Consider the following 25,833-nt stretch of genomic DNA (forward strand, 5'->3'; position numbering starts at 1 on the left):
AGCAAATCTCTGACATTTGCACTCCTTAAGTGACAGACTATGGTAAAGTGCTGGCAAGAGAGACTGTTCTCTTGTTCTGGAGGGAACGAGTGGTTCTCTCTCCTGCAGTGCTTCCTTCTTTCTGGCAATGGCAGTTGTCATGTGGCCATTCTGTAGTGACAGCTGGTCCTGGCTAAAAATGGTATTTGGGGGTTTCTTGCTTCGTATTAATTTACACCTGTTTCTTGAGCCTCTGAGTTGCACAGCACTCATCAGTCATTGGTGAAGGACAGGGAAATGGCGAGACGGGCAGATGAGAGAAGGGGATGTGGAATTGCTATTTCTGTGTGGTATTGTCTGCTTGTATTAGGCACTATTTCCATGAAGCTCTGTGAACCTGACTAAACTCAAGGTTTTAAACGGGTTTTTGTTATCTGATACTGTGCTTCACTTAGAAAAAGGAGTTGAAATCAGTTCTTCTACCCAGAGGAGCAGCAGACTTCCTACTGTGCTCCCACTGCGTGCTGAGGTTATCCACTCCCATGGCTGTTCTCTCTGAGTAAGAATTTTCCACACTCAGCTTTCTTCTCAAGTGAAGCGAACCTTTCTGATTTCTTCTCAGGTCAGAGCTCCTGACATTTTGTTCTTTATGAGGAAGAAAACTGTGGTGTAGCCTGATGGGAGTAACATTTGTCTCATCTGATACTTTTTTTTCAGCTGACTAAATCTGATATATTATATAGTTTGGTATATGAAAGTAATTTAAAACTCCGAGCTGAGTGGTGAGAGAATGGATGCTTTGCGTCAGTTCATTCCAGTGAGTCTTCTGTATGTATTACTGGAAGGAGCAGAGGGATTCACCTGTCCTAGTTTCTCTCTCTGCAAGTTAGATATTTTAATCTGAGTCTATCACTGCTTTTGTGGTCACTGGAGAGAAGGGGAATGGGGTGCCTCATCCTCTGGAAATGCCTCTACTATTTGACTGTAAAGGGAAGGCATTCTGCATGTTAGACAGCTGGCGTGGGGGGCTATGACTTCAGGCTAAAATGCTTGAGGCTCAACTGAGTTGCATGTCACTCACTCACTGTCTAGACTATCTGAGGTGCCCTGGGGTTTTTCAAAAAGCCCTCACAATGCTGTGTGTCGCCCATAGGTTTTGTGTGATATTTGTCTGCCCCACACACGCTTGGGTACCCCATGGCATCTCAGATGGCATAGATGCCTGTGTTTAGGCAGAGCAGTTTGTTTTCTGTGGTTAGATGTCTACCTTTGACCAGTATTTTCCCACTGCAGCAACTGCGGTACTGTTGAGAAGAATACAGCAGAGCATCTATGATGTGGGTGAACTCGGTTTGCCTACTGTGCATGGCTGCTAGCGCCTGAGATGCCTGTGTTGGGTGATGCACTTTGACATAGTATGTAAGGGCTTTCTTTTTTCCTCCTCCTTCCTCTGTTCCTTTCCCTTGTAAATTGGTGTTCCTTGTCTGACTGCTTTTCTGCCTGCTTCCGGTTGAAGTCAATGTCTTCTACTTTCTTATGCCCTAGGTGGCAGCAGTGAAACTCTGTGCTTTGGGCTACAAGCAGCTGCAGGCAGCCATGTGCTTGTACAGTATTTTTTGCACAAAAAACATCTTCATGTCCTCTGGGAAAAGATGGTGAGCAGGACAGAAGCATCCTCTAAGCTATCTCTGAACTCAGTGCTGTAGTTTAGACCACAGTGGATCAAGATGTGTGAGGATTCTTTTACCAAAGCTAAACAAACAGCAGAAAGAGATTTCATATCTGACCCGGGGAGCTACTGTCCTTTGCTGTGGGTTTGAGCAATCCAGAGTTCTGTGTTCCTTGGCCATAATGGGACTGTGCAAAATCAGCATTTCACATAAAATATTTGTGAAGCATTAACAGAAGAAGAAATCCACATCCTGGCAACCTTCAGATCTACGTTCTGAGAAACAGAAGGGATTTTTTAATAATAAAAAAAAAAGCCACTTGTAAAATACAGCAGATGGGTTGTAGAATTGCTTAACCTTGAGGTTATTTTTGGTAATTAAAGGAGAACTCAGCTGCATTTCTTTCAAAGGTCACAATCCTGTTTTCCTACTGAAACAACAGAATTGGTTTTATCTTTGGTGCTGCATCAAGTAGCAAGTAGTCACTGCTGCAAAGGTAACCTTTAGTTACTGTCTACAGATGTTCCATTTCTGTGAGAAGAAAAGGCTTTGTTTATCTTAAACGCATTTCTTGTAGCCACACCTCACCTTCTTCAGTAATAAGCTTCTCTCTTCCCAGCCTAATTAAAAATCCACCCAACAAATAGTGCCTTCTCTTTCTATTTGTGCCTGGTTTAATTACCTCTTTTTTACAAGTACCATTTGTTAGTCAAGTTCTTTCTTTTTCCAGGCTGAGCAAATAAGTATTGGTGTTGGACGGGCACAGCACATTTTGAGGAGAAATTTACTACAGAACTATCTCCCTCTCATAAAGCAAAGGAGTAAAAGCGTGTGGGTGTGTTTTTATTCTTGCCTGTTGTCATATATTGGCCTACTTTCTGTGAACCTTACTATCCCTGAGTTGGGACTGCTGTTTCCTGACCACACAGGTATGTTGGAAAGATAAATTCCTTCACGTTGTGACTTCTGTGATGGTATAGCAGTAGGTTCAGCAGCTGTTAAGAGTTTGTGTTGATTAAAGAAGAAATACTATAGTGCTCCTTTTCTGCTGGGTGAAACAGGTGAGAAGAATGAGGTCATGTAATTAAAATCTACTGTAATGCATAACCATGAGATCACCAAGCAGCATTAATTCCGGTACTGCTTACCTTGGAAGTAAACAAGTGAAAGCTCAGTTTGTGCTGTCTGTGGCTTTTGATTGCCGTATCCAAAGCTGCAGGATGTTTTAAGGGATAATACTGCTGTGCTTCCATTTTCTGACAGTGTGAAGAAGTGGGCTTTTAAGAAGTAGTCACAGATACGTATTTCATGAAATACTGTAAAATTAAGTCGAGTCGTTAGTGTGCACTGGCTGGCCAAGGGGGCTGAGTTAGCTCTGTCGGAGGCCTCTGTTTTGCTGAAATCCTCACTGTAAATAGAGAGCATATGAAGACAAGTTTGAGGCATTAAAAGGAGCTTAGGGAAAGGAGACATTAAATCCCACTAATACTGAGTGGAATCAAATTCTCCTACGCACATCTGAGAGTCCCAGGCTCGTGTCCTACAGGCATCAGTGCATACTTTGATGCGCGAGGTTTTTGTGGGGAGTTGGGTAAGGCACATGCATGAGATTTTGAGGGATTAGCAGCAAACTACAGTCTTTCACTTTGAACTTCCCGGTGGTTTTCTCAACCTTCTAGCTATATGTGATCATATTTGACTGACTTATCTGTTTCCTGGTGCAAAAAAAGAACAAGCCACTCAACCCATCCCTGTCTCTGCTTCAGCTCTAAGTTGAATGTTAATTGTTACAGGCAGACAAGGTCCTGACCTGGCAAATACACACATGCTTTGCTGTATCTGTGTGATTAACCCCTTGGAAGTTAAGTAAATCGAGCCTTTGATATTGCAACTTGACAGATCTCCCTTAAAGTCAGTGCACTTGAGCTGGCTTCAGCAGGTGGGGGCTTAGGGCAAAGGTAGGGAGGGGGAGGGAGAGAGGATAATTGCAGGATCCTGGAGGAATTACAGGTAATGTAAGACAAATATTTTAACATCTATCAAATGGGATCTCATTAACTGAATAGCATCGATAAAACGGGCTTTAGAGCAACCTCTTGTTTTTTAACCTTGCATTTTGTACTATAGAATCCGTAGCCTCTTTTCAAAGGATTGGGAAGGGTAACCAGGAAAAGAAAGATTTAGCTTGCTGCATGCCTTTCCCTTGGAAAATTGTCAGAAAACATCGAATTGTAAACCAGGGTTTGAAGCAGAGCCACTGGAGGCAGGGACTTGCTGGGCACAGCCTTGGGCTTAAGTGGGGAATGGTTTGGGCTGCAGGTTTCATATCCTGTGTGTGTGGTAGGTTATCCCAGCAGAGGGCATCCCCACACTGCAGATGTTAGTTTGCATGACGTGTTGCAGGCTTTTGGGCATTGTGTTAGTGTGCTTTGAGTATAGCATTATTGCACTGTATATCGTGTTGCACGGTGCTGTGTAGAGCCCAAGCAGATTCACAATGGTTCAATTAGCAATAGGATGTGAGGATGTGCATTTGCTTTAAGTTCAGTGGTGTAATCAGACATAAATTGAGATTTATGAATAATGTACAGTGTTTGATAGAGGAGGGATGAAAATTAAGAGGGGAGAGAAATATGTTTGTATGTCTCATGGTAGTCAGAGGTTGCTGAAATGAGTGTCAGATCCTGCATGCAGAGTACAGTGTTGCCTACACTTACACATGAAGCAAGTCTAAAATCCTAGTTTTTCATTCCCCAATCAACTCAATTCTGTTTTTGTGGTTCTAATCTTTCTTGCAGAGCTGCTTGCCTTTTACTGGTGGACGCTGAACCAGGAATGATCATCGTACATCTGAAATGCAAACATTTTGCAAATTATCTGGGTTGGTTGATCATTACTCTGAAAGGCAGGGAAGCATGAAAGCTAGAGTGGCTATTATTCTTTATGGCTGTGTGTAGCTCAGTGGACTAGCCTACGTGTGTCTGTGAATGTCAGGGCCTGTTCTCTGGCCAGGAGGCCAGCTAGAAGTCTGTCTGGATCTATAGTGTGAAATCTTTTTTTTACCATTCACAATGACTGCAAGTACCAAAACTGTCTACTGAGTGCTCTGCACCAGCCTAAATCTTGGACTGAAAATTTAGCTGAGGGAATGCTAGCTGCCTAGGCAAAACTGGGCCAGATGCTATCAGGTTCCAGTAGACACTATAAGGTTCCTATCAGACTATCCAGTTTCACTGCTGCAGAATATACTCTGATACTGTTAAGTTTGCTTGCATAGATACAGTTTATGGGTTCTGAGTTAGTGTCTAGCTTATTTCCCAGATACCTTCTGTGCTTCTTGTGGGTTGACCTTCTATTATTGCTGCGTTTGTAGAAGTACTCTGCTTTCTTCTATCCCAAGATGGAAGATGTGGTGGTTGTGTCAGTCCATCTCTTATACCTCACTGTTAATTGGGATTCACTCCATTACAGTTCACCAGGGTATGTTACAGGAGGATAAATGTTCCACCCTAGGAGAGGATCTGAACCATGCTGACTCTGCTTGCGCTAGATTTTGGGTTGTTTTTTCTTAATCCAACTCTGTATTCATCGAAATATTTTAATATTATGGAGCATCAAGATGAATGTATTGTCTGTATAATACCACACTCCCATAGCATGATAGTCAATTCCGTTATGACCAAAATATCAATTACAGACAGTATGTTTTCTTTTTGTGGGGGATTTTTTGTGTGTGTTGGTTTCCAGTCTTGAATTCTGAACTGACTGTGGCATAGAAGCCAACCTATTTCTAACCAGCATTCCCATGGTTATCACTTTCCTGCGGTATCTTGGGCCTTATTTCTCCTCAGACTTCCTCTCTTTGTATGCAGAAGGAATGACTCCACTGTTGGCATCTTCTCTCTATGCAAAAACCTGTAGACCATGTAGTTTCTTTTTATTTTCTCACAGATAAGGAGTCAGAGATCAGCTGAGGTCTTCACCCTTGAATTTTTTCATGGATAAATTAAAGAGTCAGGGATCACCTGAGGTCTTTGCCCTCAAATTTCTGTGCTGGGTGCTGTGCAAACATGCCAGTTTTTTAGGCCTTCACAGTCAGAAGCACACTGAAACCCAGCAAGGCTGAGAAATCTGTTTTCTGACATGGTGGTAGAAAGATTCATCCTGCTTTCTCCATGAGGAACACACCTGGCTATGACGCCTGTCTTTTGAAGCTGGCCACCACATAGCTTGCTTTTAGCAAACATTTTAGCTGTCAGAGGAAAGTATCTGGAGCAGTGATCTTCCCAGTGTTTAATTAGCTACTGAGTCAGACAAATGGACGCTGGGTATCTGACAATGAACTTCTATTTCATTAGGGAACAGGTTTTAATAACAGAATTAGAAGACCAGACCAGCAACAGTGCTTTGGGATTGACTGTGTAGATAATAGGCTTTTACTAGGCTATATGTAAAGCTCTTTGGTAATACGTGTTTTTCCACTTCAGATTCCAGGGTTAATGCTTCACAGTGCTTAAACTGCTGCTTGCTGCCCATGTCTCCCTCTTGCCTTTAAAGAAACTTACCCAGACAACACGTTCTATTTCAGGTGTCCAAGAAGTACAGCGAGATAGAGGAGCTCTACCACAGGCTGTCAGCACGGTATCCACATGCTTCTCTTCCACTCTTGCCTAGAAAAGTTCTCTTTGTGGGAGAATCTGACATCTATGAACGAAGAGCAATGTTCAATGATATCATGAAATTCATCTCAAAAGATGAGGATCTAGCAACGAGTCCTGAGTTACTGGAATTTTTAGGTAACTAAAATATGTGAGTGTCCCCTCTCCCACAAACATGCTTACTACAAGCCTTATTAGGTACTTGATTCAGGTAGTCAAGAGCTAGAGAATGCCACAGTAAAGGTTATCACTAAAAATATTCTCTTGTGCACCTACAGTGCTACACAGCCATAGAACCAAACAATCATTAAGGTTGGAAAGGGCCTCTTAGATCCCCTAGTCCAACCACCTCCCATCCCCACCATGCCCACTAAACCACGTCCCTCAGTGCCACATCTCCACATTTCTTGAACATCTCCAGGGACAGTGACTCCACCACCTCCCTGGGCAGCCTGTGTCAATGCCTCACCACTCTTTCTGATCGTGTTTGTTGTTATTTTCCCCTCTTTTCAGTGGATACGTCTCCTTTGGAAGTACTGATGCCAAAATGGTCTCTATGCAAGTGTCAGTTGCACAATCTCTGATTTCCCTTAGGCATATATTAAAGCTGTGATTCAGAACATGCAAGTTTCAAAGGCTAAATAATCATACATTGTTAGCAGAGGGATGGTCCCTGAAAGGACAGTGCAGGGCTCCCTTAGTGAACAACTGCTCCATGCTTTGTCTGTTTTTCATTCCTAATAAAACTGCTAGGTCTTGCTGAAGGAGACCCTAAAGCAAATTACTGACAATGACTTTTTGAGTAAAAGTCTGATGCTTTCTTAGCTAAAACCATTCTCTAGCTTTTTTTTTTTTTTTTCCTCCTTAATTTTCCTTAGCTTCATGTCCAGTTCTTGTTGCCTCTTCCAATGATTTGTACAGATCCTTTCTTGCATTCTTTGGACATGGCAGCAAGTCAGTGAATGAATGGAACAGATGGGCGCTGTGCTCTTAATTCATCTGAGTGTTGCTGAACAGGGAATACACCAGCAAGGTGCTGTGCATGATTCTTAGTGTAGTGTTAGTTTTAAGGAGTCAAACCAAAGGTGCAAGGCCCTTGCAAGTCAACATGTGCAAACTGTTTTGCAAAAGTGTGAAGTGTGGACTTCACACAGGTTGGGAGCTCTATGAGACTAGCAAGTGTGCATCCCTGTAACCAAAGCCCTGTCAGTCACGAAACCCATCAAAATCTGCCTTAGAATACTGTGTCTCACCCTACCAAACCAGATGAACTTTAGTACTTACGCTACAGGTCCTTAAATTATTGGAGACATAGTCAATATATGAAGAGGTGTTTGGGGAGAATTAACATGATAAAACATAGATGTTTATCTACATGGATAGCATGTAGATGCTGCAACATGCAGCATCCTGACCTCCACTTTCTGCCCTCAACGACAGTCTCCTTGCCTATAAGGGGAGCTTAAGACCGTTTCTTCATTGTAGACATGCAGGTTTAGTTACTGTGTTCTGCCCTACCTGGTTAGACACATACAGTCATGAAAGCAAGATGAGATGAGTCTCACTTGCCGTGTTGCACAGTCAAAAGGATGAAGGTAGGAATTTTATTTACCAGTAGTGTTTTCAAGCTAGCCTATTTTTAGCTAGTCTCATTATTTTGAATCGGTTTCCTGAACATCCAGAGACTCCACAGAACAGAATAGTTATGAGCTCTTCTCTCGCTCTTAGGTTTTCCATGTAACAAATTTGGTCAGAAAACTTTCTCAGTGTTTCAGTTTGGTGAGTTTGTTCAGTTTGATGGACCTTGCATAGTGAAGAGAGTTAGAACTTCAGATTTCATTTCTGAGTGTAAATTGAAGAACTGCTTTGGAAACTGTTTTTCATGCTGTCCAGTGCTGTATTTTAGTCCAAGTTCATTAAATCAGTAACTAAAACTGCTCTTTATCTCTTCTAGTTATATGAAGGTTAGTTATCTACAGGAAAGTGGAGCATTTAGGCCCCCTCTGTAGCCAGGGGGGAGAAATAGGCAGTTCAGAAGGAAGCTTATTGTCAAACAACTGTATTTGGATGTGATGAGTCACCAACTGGAAATTCCATTGTTTCCACCGACTACAGAAGGAACATAAAGGAGAAGATTAGGCATATGCTGCTGTGTTTTAGATAAAGTTGGTTTCCTCTATCTTTCTCTGCTTGACAGCTTTAAATCAGTAAACAGATCAGAAATATAGTGACACGGGATTGAACAGAACTAGGGACAATTGGGAATATTGGAAGAATTTCACAAAAGCTGATTGTGTATTTCATTCCTCAAATGAAATCACAAGGAACAGGTGCAAGCCATGAAATAAAACATGGCTGTTGTCCTGTGTTTTCAGTTTTGCATCTGTAATTGTATTTTGCAGGAACAAAATCTACTGGTGTCATTGACTACAAGGGTAAAAATGTTCCTGACGATAAAGAGAAAGAAGATGAAGAAAATGATGCATTGGATTTTTTTAAAGAAGAGAAGACACCTGACTTGATTTCAAAGCTTGCAACACTGGAGAATGCCAAGAAAGATGAGAAAAAGGAAGAGGAAGAGGAGGAAGAAGATTTAGACCCTCTTGGTATAATCAGGTATAGATGTTGTGGCCCTCGTTGTTATTTAATTTTTTGCCCAATTTTCTAAAAAATAAAAATAGAAATAAGGCTATTCCACGTCTCTGTCCCCTTATCTCAACATTTTGTAACAGAGAATGCTTTGGCTTGACAGAGGAGGAGAGGCCTCTGCTGTATTCCAATAGATAGATTCCTATAGATTCATAAATAAGTACCTTTATGGAGAAAAGAAAGTTTGTAGGACCACTTCAGTGCATTCCTCACGGAATCCAAGAGAGAAAGACATCGTGAATGGCTTGACTACAGCCTCAACTGCAGTAGGTGCTCTACTGAGACACTGCAGGGTGCTTCCACAAATTGTAAAGCCACCAGACACTATAGGACATGCCACTTTGGAGAGCATGAAGGTTTACCATGTCTGGAACTACTTCTGTGCTGGCTGGTATCTAGAATGATGTGAAGTTATAGCAGCACAAAGACCAAAAGAACCAACATTTCAATCATGAGATTCATGTATAGGCTATCTTTCCTTTTGCCCTTCTCAAGATATCACATCCTAAATGAATCTAAGACCTAAGCAATAATAGCTTGAGAAACTGAGGAATTGAATCAGAACTTGCTAAAGGTAATATCTGGGTTTGTGTATCTGTCCAATAATTTCTAGATGGATATTTCCACTTCAAGATGGAAATTCTCACTGAATTTCCAAAAGCATTTCTAACTACTGAAGACTGAATGTAAATTTAGTTTTTCCATGTCTGGGATCTTAAGTGGTGACTGTTTTTTTGGAGTGTCTCAAACTTTAGATGACCAAGTAGAGAAGCCCAAAGTAGATAAGTTCTTGACCTTCAGTAAGTTGCTGATGGATTCAGCTGAGTTGGTTGAGCCGTCCACAATCACTAGCCTCTACTGAATGTTCTTTTTTTCTGGAACCAGTGTGGGCTTTTGAAATGCTTCTTTCTAGAAGGCAGTAAGTAATAGGAACGAGCCAGAACACTCTTTTATTGGTTCCCAGTTACCGTGAATCATTTGCAGAGTGGTCATGCACACCAAGTACTATGCATGGGTCTCCCAAACTAAAATTCAGGTTGACTGTAATGATTTTGCTTCTCCTATTACAACCACATTTAATTGCTGATGTCCAGATAGCATCCTTTTTACCTGAGATATTTCATCCTTTAAACTTCACTGGGGAACTTTAAACATTATTCTTTTGACAAAACATGTGCTTAATTACTCAGAATTTCTCCTTTGTTGAAGAGGTGTTTTAAAAAGTTAAGCAACTATTTACAATGAGAAGTCAGATAACGCAGTACTTCCCGCAGAATGGTCTTTAGTTGGTGGTGTTTATAAAAGAAACTGTCCTTTTTTGGATAGGAAAATGATCTATTGGGTTAGCAAACACAATGTTGTATTTTCAGAGTTACAACAAGTGTAAGCTGTAAAGAATTTGCTGTGCCAAAACAAGCAAGAAGTTTGCTTTTCTGCTCTGCAGAGTTTGACGTAGCATTTGAAAGTCTGATTATTTCGGTCCTTTAATGCCTTGAAGGATGAAAAGATCTGGTATTTAATCCTCATTTAGTTTATTGCTTCCATTCCTTTCGAGAGCAGAATTCTTAGTGAATCAGAATAATTTTGTTTATTTAAGAAGAAACATGGCCTTCACTGGTAGAGTTTCAGCATGACACATCATGCAGTCTGATGGTTTTCTCTCTAAGTCAGTGGTTGGTTTCCTGTATAAAAACTTCTTGGTATGTGTTTATTTTTTTGATCTCATATGTACAATGTCACAGTAGAAACAAACATGGAAATAAGAATCCTGAATCTCATTTTATATTGTTTCTAATTCCCTCTAACTCATCTAGCTTCCATGGAAGATATTTTTAATTCACATCAGTGGAGATCAGGTTGGACATAAGCATTTCCTGGGGGTGTTCAAGGAAAGGCTGGATGTTGTGTTGAGGGACATGGTTTAGTAGGAGCTATTGGGAATAGGTGAACGGTTGGACTGGGTGATCTTTTAGGTCTTTTCCAACCTTGGTGATTCTATGATTCTATGATTGCATCCCAGTTTTAAGCCCTCTGGGAATTATAGATGTCTACACATCTATAGAATTATAGATGTGTAAGAGCACAAAGAAAGAAGCAGTTTTCAGTGAATGGGTATTTCTGGAGTGAACATTTTAGGGTTTCTTTCATGCCCTTAAAGTTGTAGGTGCATGCATGCTTTAAACAAGGAACTTGAAAGACTTAAAGCACGTCTGAGAAACCGAAGCTACAAGTTAGTTTGGGATGGGAATGGATAAAAAAGGAGGTGGTACAGACTGGATAAACATGTTTAGTACTACACAGTTCCCTGCTGCATGGGTAATTCAGATTTTAAAAAATCCACAGTTCCTTTCCTTGTATTTAAAAAAAAAAAAAAAACACCTTTGAAAAGATGTAAAGTCAAAAATAAAACAATGTAGTCCATTGCAAGCCGTATCAGTGGCCAGAGTGCTCTGAGTAGCAGAGCTCTGACCTATATTCAATCAGTGCTTGGCAAAATCTTTACTTTTTTTTTTATTTCTGGATAAGGATGAAACTGCTCCAGTAGCAGGGGCCTCCATATGTTGTCAACACGCTTCATTTGGTAACAACTTTTCCTCCTGGGCCAGAAGGCTGTGTCTTGGACTTGGCCCAGCACTGCTGCTGTGCTGCTGAACTACCAGATATCCAGTTCAATGCACTGGCTTAGGGGTAAAATGCTAAACTAGGGTATTGTTTTTTCTGCTGCTGTATTAATGACGATCATCCAGGTGGAAGCTGGTAATGGCCTGGTTCCTTTGCCTGGAGGAGACATCCCAGTTGTACTGATTTTCTTCCCTGCATTCAGGGCTGTGGAGAGTTGATCTAGTCTGGTGGCAACTCACTTTGCCAGTTCTATGCTTTTCAGCTTTTCTTATGCACAAAAGCTTACTTTCTGTATTTGTACAGTGATCATCATCCATGTCTGGGCTGCTTAGCAACAGAAAGATTTCTTTTATCTGAATTAGGACTATCTCAAATATTTACTTCTGATTAAGTTTACACCCTGGAGTTGCACCTTTTAATGCACTATCCTAGAATGAGAAGTGCTCAAAATTACATTATATTTTTGGGATGCACTGCTAAAATTCACCTGAAATGTGATCACAGGATGTGCAGTGTCACCTTGTCTTCCACTCTCCTTGAGAGTCAGGTGTATTGTTACTCTGTGTTATCGCTCTGTAAGTTTTCCTGGACATTTGTAGAGACCTTTTCTGCTTTGTGCAGAACAGCACTCAGAATACTGAGCAACAGGAGATCAGCTGTGCAGTGGGGAAAGGATCTATTGTACTTGCTTTTGTAGCAGTGGCACTTTTCTAGTTCTATTTCATTTAATTTTGCATTGTAAGCATACAGTTATTTATAACCATAAGCCTTTCTTAGCCATAGCATTTATATTAAAGCCTTTTTTTTTTCCTAGTAAGCCATAATGCTCATAGTATCCCTTTACTAAAATCCTTTTGATTGCAAAATTAGATATGTGTTTTATTTCACATCATAGGAGAAATATTAGATATATTAACTTCTCTCTGTTCTCCTTAAAGTGAATTCAGTACTGCTATTTATCAGTCTTTAATCCATCTATTTCAACATTTGCAGATGCATATTATTAAGTAACCAATAAACTACAACAGTGCTTTTAACAACGTGCCTTGGTTTTTAGAGGTGCAGAATCTTTTAACAGTTCTGGCTCATGGAATACTTTCTGTTATATTCCCCTTTCCTTCAGAAGAGGTTTGCTATACCCAGCATGCCCACTGGAAATAGCCATTGGCCTGTGCCACCTCCTGGGCTGTGATTAGAATGAGTTAGGAGAAAGCAATCTGTCCCATGCCAGGGGGTCACCAGGAACTAGTCTAACAGCTGAATTGCTGAATTGAGTTCCTGTGCTCAGGCCCAAGATATGAAGTGATTACCAATTAAAAAACAAAGTATAGCCCCGAGCCGCTCTTCCCCCAGGAGTTAGCTTTCTGCCTGCTGTTGTGTCTGCTCTCTATTTGCCTTAAGGGTTTCCTAGGGTTTTGCTTTCTGTAGGGAATTCAGACAGCCAGTTATGTCTTTTTTCCTTCTGTTTGGTCCAAGAAAGACCACGTTAGACATTTCTAGCTCTGAATCTTAAAACAGCTGTAGGAACACATCACAGTAGCTGAGCTGAATTTCATCTCTTTCCTCCGTGGATGAACTGTGCAGTTTAATTGTTTGCAGGCTGAAGACAAGAGCTTTAAAACGCAGTTTAATACTGACGTTAGTACTTGTATTCAGTTTACTCCCATGAACTTGAGACACTAGTTGATTAAAATGACTCAGAACCAGCTCTTCTGAACAAAGCAGTGATGAATTTTGTCAAAAGAACAGGAGTGCATCATGAGTTAAAGCATGTGACAGCTGTGTGCATGCATTTCTTCAGTTAGTTAAGTTCTGAGCTACTGTTTGTTCACCAGCTTGGGGGAACCCACCTTCTCCTGTGCTTTCCTGCCTCCATATGCTCTCTGCACCCCTCACCAGAGCCTCTCCTCCACAAAGAGTTCCCTCCCTTCCATCCTTTCTCCTTTGCCTCCCTAAATCTTTCAGTGACATCACATCCTCCCTCAGCCTGAGGTTTTTCCTGGCAGACTGCACAGAACCATGAGATGGGTATTCCCCAGGCAAGAGCTCTTCTGTCTCCTCTCTCTACTTTTGTTATTATTTCAGCAGATTTCCCCTCGTGGCTTCTCTTCATCTCCTTTTGTACCTTCCCAGAGGAATAAAGGCACATGGGTAGATGGAAGCTTCACATCTGTTGTGGGTAAACACAGATGTAGCTAACTCCTGACAACAGTTTGGAAGGGATGAGGCCACTGAGGGCTGATGTTCTGTGAGCTTTCTGCCAAAAGCTTTTAAAAGCTGATCATTGTTGCTGTGGTCAAGCTCAATCAGCCCTGGTGCCAGTGGTTTGCCATCACTTGGTTTGGTTGGTAAAGAGAGTTTTAAAGGACTCGGGGCCTCTTTTTGCTGCAGACAAAGCGGGCGATTGCTCTGAGCAGCAGATTGGTGGGGAGGAAGCAGTTGGGCCGCTAGCCCTGACTTTGCCAGAGCCCTGCAGAGCCAGGCTGGCTGCTACAGGAGGTAGGTTGGTGTACGAGCCAGCAGTTATTTCTGGCTTGTGTCCTAATGGCCACCACACTAGAGTTTGTCCCTTGGCATCTCAGTGATGCTTTGCTTTCCCTTTTCTTCCCTGTTGTGGCCTAGGCTGTCCCCAGCCTTTTTTGTCTTCTGGGGAGAAATAAGTGGCAAAATTTGGTCTCACTTCCTATACCAGAAACTTTGGGCAGCTGAGAACAGTTCACAGAGAGACAGAAATCAGTTCCATAGGAGTTCTGCATTTTATGCCATGCCAAGTGGTTCATTGATGGCCTGCCCAGAGCTGTGGTAGGTAGCTGTAGGCACTGTGCCTGGTTATAGATTTTTGCCTCGGAGGAAGGCAAGAATCTGCAGGCTGGAGGAGTGTCAGGGCACAGCTGCTATCCATTGGGCAGGTGGCCTGGAGCAAACCTGTCAAAATTTATGTGTCCAGCTGTTGTGCCTTCTGGTCCTTGGTCAGCGGGGTTGTGCTCTGAGGTGGTGCTTGCACTCCTCAGGCATTCTGCTACTCCTCAGCCACTCATAAATTCACAACTGTATTTTGGTCTGGCCATGTGAGTTCATGGCTTCCCCTCTGAATCCAGCAGGATTTGGGCACAAAAGTAGAAATCCTTGCCTGGCTGTCCTAACAAGCTGAGAGAGAGTGTACATGTCAAAGAAGAGCAAAGCTACCGCTTGTGTTTTCTGTATTGAAATTCAGATAGATAAAACAATGAACAAGAAACAGAAAGAGCCTTGTTTTGCTAGCAGTGTGTGCATCCGTGCTCACAGCTGTGAAGCCTTTGGATATTTAAACAGGCAGATCTTTATATTCTGTGAATTGAGTCACAAGTTTAGGTTGCAAGCCATGCTCAACTGTCACTTTGCCAAGTGACACAAGTATTTGTTTCAATTCCAATCCAGCTGCTATCCAATTGGCAACTTATCGAATCTCAGTAAACAACCCTTCTGGTCTTCCACTGAAACATCTCTGGCTGTTGAATTTTTTTCTTGTAAACTGAGGTCATAGTCTGATACAGTTATCTTCCTCATCAAAGAGAGGAAAAAGAAGAAAAGACAGCAGAAAGTGTGGATCACCCATGTAAATAAAGGATGACTCTTATTTGCTTTTCATGAAATTATGTATTCTTGACCTTTTTAAGGGCAAACTTACAGCCTGTCTGTGGAGCTGGTGTAACTAACTGGATAGGGAATAAAGTAGGATGACAGGATGCTGTCCTTGCAGAAATTCAGTCCTTCCAGTTTGCCTGTCCTGAACATTGTTTTTGTCTATAGACGCCTGGTGACCATTCATTTTCCATATGCAGATGATGCAGTGGGCTTTCATTTGCCTTCTGTCTGCAGCCCCATGTTCTCGGCACAGCTTCCCACATTTCTTCTCTGCCAAACTTGCTGTCCTCCCACAGATGAAGGGTTGAAGGTGATTGAAAGAAAGCAGTAGAAAACAAAAACACGTTCAGCTATTGAATCTTGCAGAAGCATCCATATTAGTTCAGTGTTGCCTGCTGTGAGTGTTTGCTCTGGGGTCCAGGAAGATGTTTTCCTTGGAAGAAGTCTACCAGTGGTCCGTGTGGTGGAGCTGGGAAACTTCTAGCTGTATATTCCAACTGGGGGCATTGGGGTGTGTGTGAAAGACACAGCCCTCTTCTCATTGCTGCTCTCTGGCAGGTTGCTAACTGCATGAAAGTGCACTGAGGAAAGCTGAGATTTTCTCAGTTAGTGTTTTTGTACTTGTTTCAGGTTACATCCATAAGTGCTGTTTCAGCAGAGCATATTTGACAGATGAATGTGAAAAAAAACTCCTGTACATCTACTTCTGGTGATCACAAGGAACTGTACATTGGGATCAGAGCTAGGGCATTCTGACAGAGAGGTTTGCAGAGGCGTAACTCACAGATCTGAAGATGGCTGCTCAGTGTTTTCTTTTATTCTGGAAATAGTCACTTTTCCGGCCCAGGGGAAACTTGGAGGAGTCCTCCTCCATGTCAGCATTGTCCTTATCTGCAGTCATATATCCTGTTCTAGTGTTAGATTTTTGGCCCTACACGATTATGCAGTCATTGTTTCCCTAGGTTTCCTTTTGCATGTGGAAGCAATTGCCTCAGTTAAACTTCATCGATGAGTTTCTGTCATGGCTGGCTTGCGTGATTCCAGTACACACACAGCTGGAACATGAGCATCCTTTGGGAGGGAATTCAAGTAATTATTTTAATGTGCTTCATTTTTTTTCTGATTAGAGCACTGAATATATGTAAATGGGTTTTATAAATAGTAATTTTGTGTTCATACCATCATCCTAAACCCAGAGGACTGCAAATAACTCTGTATATAGTCTGTGTAACGTTACAGCTGTGCGTGCCAGCCAGCAGCTTTCTGGTGCAGAGCACAAGTGTAACTACACCTGGGGTAAAGTGCAACAAGGGCTTAATGGCTTCGTGCAACATCAAGCAGTAAGTGGGGAATACATCATTCAGCTCGAATTCGGCAGGAGGAATTGTGCTGATGTGGATGTAAATATCCAGCTTGGAATTTGACTGCCTCGGAAAATTAGATAGATCTGCTTTTAAGAAAGACGTTCTGGGATTTGTAATGGAGGTCCATAATGGTTTGTGGTTTTCAATGCATTAAAGGGCAGTGCACATAAACTTGACACACACTGTTCTGTAAATACAGGAATTTTGGAGCCAAGTAATGTCAGGGAACTGGTATGAAATAACATTGCCACTAGCTGGCACCAACCTGCATGTAATTCCCATAGTCCTTTCAGTGAACTCTCAGCTTTCGATTTTCCCATCCTCTCTATCAGCAGTGTGCTGTCATTCGTAGCAGTGCCGAGTTTAGCAGCAGTGAAGGCGTGTAGAAGCTGCCACAAGCTATTCTGCAGGCATACTAAGCCAGCCCTTAGTTAACTTAGACAGATTTCATAGGAGGCAGGAGATCCTTTAGAAGGGGCAGAGGATAAATTTGCGACTAGAATAAAAAATGGTGGTTGTTGTTTTGTTTTTTTTTTTATTTCTTCTTTGGAAGAGGACTGAACATGATGTAATTGGACAGATTTAAACATGTTTTGTTGCATGGACTTTACAATAATAGGATGACTCAAGCCCTTAGAATAAAAAAGCATTACCTCATCGATTAGCCTGTGCCTTTCACCAAAGCACAGGAAATCTTTAATCAGCAGCCCCGGAGAACTGCTTGTAGATGGGACAGACTGCTAATGAGGAATGGATTCAGAGGTGCACTGTTGTTTTTCTGTTCACTGAGTGTAAGAGAATTGCTTGCTCTGGAAGAAGCTGTCTGGGGCGGGGGTGACAGAGTGCCCAGTGAGATGGGAGATTTGCTTCTCTTTTCATCTGATGCTGTCAAGTTTGTAAATCAGCAGACTTTATAAAACCACTGTTCCCTTCTCCTCATGGATTTGCTGCAGATGTTTCTGTCTTGGTTTCAAAGGATCAAAGAAAGGGCTTTTGGGAAACCATTTTTGGAAGTAGTCTGTAAAACCTTCCAAAAATTCGTGAATTAGCCATTGTAACTATAGGTACTAATTAACACACTTGGGGAATCACACCCTATTCTTCCTGCCTTTTGCAGTAGCTGGCCAGCTCTGGTGTCATATGAAGTGCCAGCAAATAGAGGAATGTGCTTACAGACAGACACGTCTGGAACTCAGCAGCTCTTCATTCTGCCCTTGAATTTCTCAGGTCACATCTTGGGCACAGTGATTGCAAGTTTCATCTCTCCATTATCTCTTTGATAAAAGAAATAAAACTGATTCCATCAGTCTGCCTGGGGAAGAGTTCATCTTTGCAAAGAAATGTAACGTTCAGGTGATTGTTAGTGGCATTGTCACTGAAGTGAAAGAAGAGCTTTCTATTCCTTGCCATAAATTCTGCGCAAGACTCAAAACTTTTCCTATTGCTTGAGATGCACAGTTGTGCAAATCCAGTCCAGGGGCTGGATTTGTCAGCACAGTGATGTACACAGCTGTGGAGGCAATCTGACTGTGAGCAGACAAGTAAATAAAACTGGACAGGGCATGTAGTCTTGTACTCACTAAATGGTGACTAAATTATAGCTAAAATCTTCTACTCCCCAGACTAAGCTGGCCACCTCTTCTACAGCCAGAGCAAGCCAGCTGCATCCAAAATGGAAAAGACTCTGAGCGTGTACTGAACCTTAAACTGTGTCCAGAGACACAGTTTAATCTGGGAAAGCATTAACTAACCTGGGACAAATTCATGCCAGGAAGCATGCAACTCACTGGATGACCATGGTGTGCCAAGGGTGTTTTGCAGTGACTCTGCAGCCTGGCTATGGTGCTTTATATCGGGCAGTGGTCTTTGGGTGATAGAGGGCACAGCTCAGCAGCTGGCTCAGGGCTGCATGGGTGCAGCCTGTGTTGGAGAAAGTTTAGTCATGGTACAAGCCATGGTGTGTCAGTGGGCTGGGAAATGGTCTTGACTTGGGTTTCTGGTAGGATAGGCTATTTTCTGAGGTCTGCTCTCTGAACCATGATTCTTCTGTAATAACTGCTACTGATTTAGCACAGTTCACAAACTGATCAGAGTGACCTGAATGGAAGATTTCCAAACCTCTTCTGTGCCTTGCTTTATTGCTTTTTGTCTATAATAGCATCTGAGGCATTTCTGAAGGCATCATTAAGCACAAAACACAATGTCTTGCCCTCAAAACCACCTTACAACATTATCTAGACCCGTTTGCTAAAGATGTCTCATTTTTCATCTGTGTGATGGGTTATCTGCCAGCATTATTGTTCCTGTGTATAACAGTCTTGTCCTGCAAACTTTTTCCCGTGCCATCCGTCTTTCTTGTCTTGGTTGTGAGTGACAGAGGCTTGGCCTCACTGTTCCTGTAATATATATTTTAAAAAAAAAAGATATGTTCTTATGAGGCTTCTGAGGGCTAACACTCCCTTCCTCTCTCGGGGGCTGTTAAAGCAAACCCTTATCTAATCTGAGTTGTTTTTATTTGTTCAATGGTGCTGCCAAGAGACAAGGGCAGTGCCACACAATGCACGATGCTCAGACAGGAAGGGGAAGCATGTGGTCCAGAGCTGCTGGCCAAGTTCTCAGAGGAATTAGTTTCAATTCTCCTTCAAAGGCATCCTGTTTATGCTGTAACCAGCTCACTTCTGTTTTCTGGAGCCTTGTTTTGTTCCCAGTCTGTAAAAGAAGAGTGTTGGCATTCCCTGATGCAGAAGGATGCAGTGAGTGTCAGCTCTGAATGGTTGTGTGGTGATTGGGTGCTATCCAAATGTTGCTGTCTGCTGGCAATAAGCATCCTCTCCATTGCCTTTGGGAGGTGGTGGGAAACATAACCCGACCTGTCGTACCCCTTACTGTGCTACCCTCATGGAGGATCATGCTCAGTTTGCCAGGCTCCTGCCAGCTGTTGGCATAGCACCATTGCTCAAGGGAGGGGAGGCTTCGTGCTGCTCTGTGCCCTAGAAATGGATGTTACTTATGGATGATATGAAGATTGTCAGGATATCCTTAAGCCTTGTGGACAAACGGAGGATATGGTGGAGGACAGTCTCCCTGCTGCTCTCTGCTTATCTGTTCTCTGGGCTGCTACCTAGGACCTCACACCAAGGATGTTTCCAAAAGGCAACATGGAGAACACTGCATCAAGTTTGTCTCTGTACACAGTCCTCTGACAGAATCTCATCAAGCTTTGCACCTTCAAACACCAGCACACACCTTCTTCCTATGCCTCGGGCACATGCACTTCGCAGGGCTCTAGCACAACCCTCATGTTATTTCAAGCACTTTGAGGACTCAGTGCCAAGTGCATGCAAAGCCAATCTTGTTTTGCTGAGCAGGGTAGGTGTACGTGCTGCATCCTGCATGAGGGATTCTGCCAGCTGCAGAAGGTGGGCAGCCTCAAACCTCTTCCTTTCACTGCGGAGATCTCAGGCAGGTAGCAGTGTCCTCCCTTGAGGGTGTGAAGGAAGATGAACAGAGCCAGAAGCAGCAGACAGGAGAGTGCAGAGTGATTTGCTGAGTTGCACAAGGCAGCCCCAGGAATCAGCGCCCAGCAGTGTGTCAGCACTTGCTGGACTGCACGTTTACAGCTCAATATGTTGATTCTCTCTCCTAGCCATGCGGCATGTGAAGGAGCTGCTGTGTCATTCCTCCTTATGAACCCAGGTCCTGAAGTATCCTGGGGATATGTTTTCAGTCTGAAAATCATCATTCTTCCCTCCAACATTGCCACAGGCATTGTAACAGCAGGGAGTAGAAGCTTCAAATGTTGCACAGTTATTTGTAATTGCTACTCCCCTGCTGTCAGCAGCATCGTTTATCACTCTTCCACTTGCCCCTCTTCCTGACACAGTTCAGTGATAGAATTCCTGCTCCCTTTCTTTTTCAGCAGCAGATCCCCCTTACCAAACTTCAGTTGGTTTCTCTCTGACTAACTGTATGGCTTAATTGTACTAGATTCTCCACAGATAAAAAATGGCATAACTGATATATTTTGAGTCCTGTCAGGATTTGTGAGTCAGCGTGCTGGACCAGAAGATCAGGTTGCATGCCCAGGTTCACACCTGAGTTAACAACAGCTAATTCTGAAAAGAGCTCTCTGGGGGCTAATCTGGGGACCCTCCCTGCTTTCCACTTCTTGTCCCTACTCAGGGCTGAAGCTACGTAGAATCACAGAATATCCTGAGTTCTAAGGAACCCACAAGGATCACTGAGTCCAACTCCTGGCTCTACACAAGAGCATCCAAAACCAAACCCTATGTCTGAGTACATTGTCCCAAGGAACTGTGGCAAATGAGCCCCTAAGTTGCACTCCTTGTTCTATTTTGTTTGCTGCAATGCATGGATCCCCAGCATTTCTAAGTTGGGCAGCCCCGGTAGCTGGCATTAGCATGTAGGCAGCTAAGTGGGAGCAAGGAGCAGGGCCTGTAATGAACAACTTGGGTGGAGCCTTGGCCTCTGGTTGCATGGAGGCAGTTCTCTAGGGATATAAAATGATGGAGGCCTTGCTGAGATCATCCATGTGCAATCTCTGAAAAGCGCTGTGGGAGTAACAAGCAGTGCTGCAGGTGAGCGGAGTTCTGAGAGATTTTTGTCAGTAGGATTTTAGAATACTGCTGTGGCAGTATTCTCCACCAGCATATACCAGCGCTGAGCTGGATCTCATGCATGAGCCAGAATGCTTGTAAAGGCTCTTGATGTCTTTTGCATTCAGTGAGGTGTTTGCGGATTGCTCACCTTTACCAGTTTTCTGTCATTCAGTGCTGACCTCTACAATGTGCTCACAGTGCTTCCCAAGCAATGCCCCCCCCATGGCACAAAACAGGGAGCTGCTGAGTACACTGAGCACAGAGCTGAAATCACTTGTGTTGCAAAAGCTTGGGTGCTGAGAAGTCAGGGCAGTTAGCATCAACCAAAATCATTAGCTATAGAAATGTACGTAGGAATACAATTTTTAAATTGTATTTACATACAATTTAATATATTTTTAATACTGACATGTCAGTATGTCAGCTATTTTTCTGTTGCAGCAGAAAGAAGCCTCTCAGCAGCTGCCTTTACAGAATCCCAGTGTCTCGCTTAGGAGGGGAGGTTTGTGTCTCTGCTCCCCAGTGCCTGCAGTCTGACCTCCAGCAACGTCTGCAACATCAGAAGGAGCAATTGCTTTGTGCAGTAGGCATATCTATGGCCTAGGAATATTTCACCCAGAGCAATTTTATTTTACCTCTGCTGAAAATAAATAATAATAAAAAAAAAAACTAAACCATCTCTAGACGGGAAAGCCACATTTTATTTTTATGGAAAAGGCTTTGATCTCACAATCAACAGGAGGGGCAGCAGAGGAGCAGGGGGCTGTATTTGCAACAACAGTATCACTTAGCTCTGACAGTGGCTCCCTGTGTCCTTCCCGTGTTGCTCCCCATGGAGCCAGCTCCATGTTGTGCTGGTAGGTTTGTGTTACCCACAGCACCGCAGGCAGAGCAGCACAGGGAAATAGTGACCTCTGTAACGGCAGGATGGGGAGTGCTTGGGGAGGGGAAATAATATAAAACCAGGCTGAAACCTGTCTCCATTCCTCAGTCTCAGTGGAGACACTTCTGCAGTGGTCTGCCTTTGAGAACTAATCCTGCTTGGCTACTGGTGGGGTCTGCTGAATGCTTTGGTAACCAGCACTTTGGATGTTGCAAGGGGGGATTCACCTGAGGCAGCAGTGGAGTGGGAAGTATCTGCTGCTGAGGAGCACAAAATGAGGCCACGAGGCTGCCAAACGCAGGTAGATGGCAGGAGGGGCCAGTAGGTATGGTAGGGAAGATAAGGTAACACAAAACAAAACCTTTGCGGAGTTGATGTAGATGTAGAATAGCTACAGGCTGCTCATCCTTGGGAGGGACACCAAGGTCTTGCAGGTCCTGGTTGTGAGTGCCCAACACTTCTGGAGATGCAGCATCACCTCCTCACCTGTTCTGTGCTTTTCAGAAATTATTCAAGGTATATCTAACAAGATACTATGGTGATATATTCCCATGTGATGGCTTTTTTTTTTTTTCATCATTTCAGCGTTGAAGAAACCAGTTACTTCTCCCAAACAATTGCTGTTTGCATTTGTCACTTTTAATTGCTGATTTTTAAGAATTCTTATGACAACATTCAAGGTAACTGTTGCTCTAAATTCAGACACCTCTGGGTGTCCCAGCAATCTGTTTCCAAAATTTAAAGTTTAAAAGTATCTGAAGTATAGAAATTCAAAAATTGCCAGTGTAACCACTGGTTATCGCCCACATTTTGGGTATTTCATTTCCATAAATTCCCCATTTTTCAGGCCCTTTTTCTTGTTTGCTCCTGAATTTGCTGAGCGTGTGACAGATACATGTTCACCAGCCAATTTTTTTCACATCCTCTTCATCAGCGTGGTTCATTTTGATTGTAAATGTCTCATAAAGGGACAGTGTTGACAGGTTGATCTCATTACAGTTGTCATATTTATATTCTTGTCGTGTGGCACATTGCATTGCTGATCTATACTGAACATAGGCACCACTTTACAGGCATGCAGCAGAGTACCTGCTCACAGATTTCCTGTTTCAGGAGCTACAGATCAATAGCAATTTTTAATCAGTGCAAGAGAGTGGTTTTTTTTTAGTTAAGAGTGTAATTTTTATAGGGTCAAAACATAGATCTGGGGAACCTTAAAAGAGAGAGATCAAACACTAACATCTAGTAGAGAGCATTAAGCCCAAACTGTTCTTCCTAAGGTTTTCCTTATAAAGCTTTCTTTCTCGTTTTTGTGTTTATTTAAAATTAAACATGAAAATGAACTTGTCAACATCCTTGTTTATTTTTGGTGCTGAGCAATTACATCTGGTTATCGTCTTTGATCAGCTTCAAACTCTTCCTTTTCTCTTCCTTTGATGATTTGCCTATTGTTATTTATGCTTAATTTCATCCTTTTCTTTCCTTCCCCTCCCTCCTGTTTTCCCCACTTTCCCACTGCAGCATCCTGTTTCCCCTTTACTTTCAGCCTATGGGCTTTTTCACAAGCCTGATTTGTCCAACAGTGGAAATCCTTAGAGTTGAAGCAGAAAAAGAAAAGACTGGAGGTGTGGTCTGGAGGGAAAAAGTACATGATGCAGATGAGGGAAGTAGAGCACTAAAGATGACCAAGAGGCCCAAATGTCCATCTGGAGGATAATGCAGTGCTGCAGTTCCTGGAGATGCAGCAAGAAAATGCCTGATACTGGCCAGAAACTTGGAGACATGGATTGAGGAGGGATGACAATGGGAAAGAGACAATACTGGACAGAAGTTCTGAGGACTTGGCATTGGGAAAAGACAAGGTGCTCCAGGAGAGGGAAGCAGAGAAATCAGTATTTCTTTTCTTCTGTTGATTTGAAATTGCATCCTACCGAGTGTACAAATAGAGAATTAAAGGCATAAAAAAGTGTTATGTGCCAAGCCATGATGCTGGTTCTTACCTTGCTGCTGTTTTAGTAATCCATAGGCTGCTAAGCAAGACACAAGTTTCTCTCCTCATCCCACCACAGCAGCATAACAAAAAGAAAGCCTTCTGGTTTCATCCTTCCATGCTCGATGCACCTGAGAGCCTGAGTAAGGCTCTCTCTGCAGAGAAGCAGGTATCAGCAATGCTGCCATGAGCTCCATGTCAGCAGATGGTGGGTAGCAGTGCTCCCGTTGTCCTGGTCTTGTTTTGGAGGAGAAAGGCGGAAAGTGTCCTTGGATAAGGTACCATTATTAACCAATCCTAATGTCATAAAAAACAAAGCAGCAACATGATTCTGGCAATGCTCTTTTAATTACTGACTGTATCTCATATATCTTTGGCTTTACCCAGCATCATGGCAGTGTTCATCAGCCCACTGTTCCTTGCCATGTGCTGTCCTAACACTAGCTGTAATTTGAGCCCTCTGTAACCTCCCTGAAGTCTAAAATGTGTTGGGTAGTTATATTGAGGGTGCAGAAAGATGCTTGGCCTTTTTATTTTTTCCCAAAACACGCTTGTGCATGTTGCCTGGTATCGCATATTTGAAAACATGCAGCATTAACATGGATGTTAGAATAAGAACTCTTTCACTGCCGTCAGGCATCCTGAGGGAACCATTCTGCTGCTTTATAGATAAAATCCCAAACTCTTGTGAGTATTTCTGGATTTTTCACAGCATTATTGGTGCTGTTGGCACCCACTTTATTATGGTTGCCTTGTTCTGAACCAGTGACCTTGCTGTAGTTTAATGTGGTCATATTGAAACTTGTTTTTTGTTGTCCGTAAAATGTTGAAAACAACAAAAGTTGTCAATCTGTGATCTTGTTGCCCATTTTTGGATTACACTGAAAAAGGGTATCACCAGAAAGTGTAAGGACAGACTGTAGGAACTGTGTGGCTTCTTTTATTTGAAGAATAGGTTCTCCTGGGTGCAGGGCCCAAAATTCTCTTCCCAAGAGCAGGTCCGTGGATGGGAGCTGAAGATGTAGTCCTTCATGCTTTCTTTCTGTCTGTTTCTCTGTTGGAACAATAGCCCAAAGCTCACCTAATGGAGCAGGAGAAGCTTCCCCTGCAATTTCATGTTCTTCTTCCACATGATCGCTAATGGGAGATTTACTCCATCTATTAAACCCTATCTTATTTTGGGACATGCCAGGGCCATTTAATGCACTGTAAGTCACTACGATGCCTACAAGAGGAAGATTACTGTGTGAGGTGAAATATCCCTGTGGCCAGCACTTGTCACGGTTGCTTAATGCTTCATGCCAGGCTGTGCTGAGCTAGCTGCCTTCGAGTTTCTGTGCTGCATCCCTTGCCCAAAGCAGATGAGAATGACCCCTTTTGTCCTGTGTGTTGTTATCGGGCAGCTAAGGAAAATGAGCACTGCTGAAGGAAAAAAAAACAGCAGATGACATTTTGCTTTCTGGGTGTGCTAGTGTAGATCTTTGTTTTCCCAGAAATGGTTTTCAAGAAGATGTGCTAATATTGCTGCTGCTTTAGCAGGAGATCTTTTATTCAAGCTTGAACGAGGATGTGTGGGAGCTGGGGTGCATTTGTATCACTGAGCTTCCTTGTAAAATCGCATGGATTCCTAAAATGTATGTGTATTTTGAGTAAATCTTTTCTTTTTTTTAATGTGTAACATTCCTTTCCTGGAGCATAATCTTATTCCTGTAAAAAGAAAGAGTCATATTTTCAGGAGAGTAAGTTCAGAGCGTTTTTGTCTGTCTGCGTTCTGA

The 25,833-nt window shown here is 42.7% G+C and overlaps 1 protein-coding gene across 7 annotated transcripts in view; it reads left to right on the forward strand.

The window, feature by feature from the left end:
* Nucleotides 1–25,833, forward strand: part of HS1BP3 (HCLS1 binding protein 3) — a 60,141-nt gene that overhangs the window by 2,056 nt on the left and 32,252 nt on the right. For all 7 annotated transcript variants that reach the window (XM_052688636.1, XM_052688645.1, XM_052688657.1 and 4 more), the window contains 2 exons: nt 6,238–6,445; nt 8,710–8,923. In XM_052688636.1, the coding sequence (XP_052544596.1) occupies nt 6,238–6,445; nt 8,710–8,923 (422 nt within the window). The remainder of the gene's footprint in view (nt 1–6,237; nt 6,446–8,709; nt 8,924–25,833) is intronic.

The sequence above is a fragment of the Tympanuchus pallidicinctus genome, unplaced genomic scaffold, assembly GCF_026119805.1.
Source record: "Tympanuchus pallidicinctus isolate F22 unplaced genomic scaffold, pur_lepc_1.0 scaffold1, whole genome shotgun sequence".
NCBI classification, from domain to species: domain Eukaryota; kingdom Metazoa; phylum Chordata; class Aves; order Galliformes; family Phasianidae; genus Tympanuchus; species Tympanuchus pallidicinctus.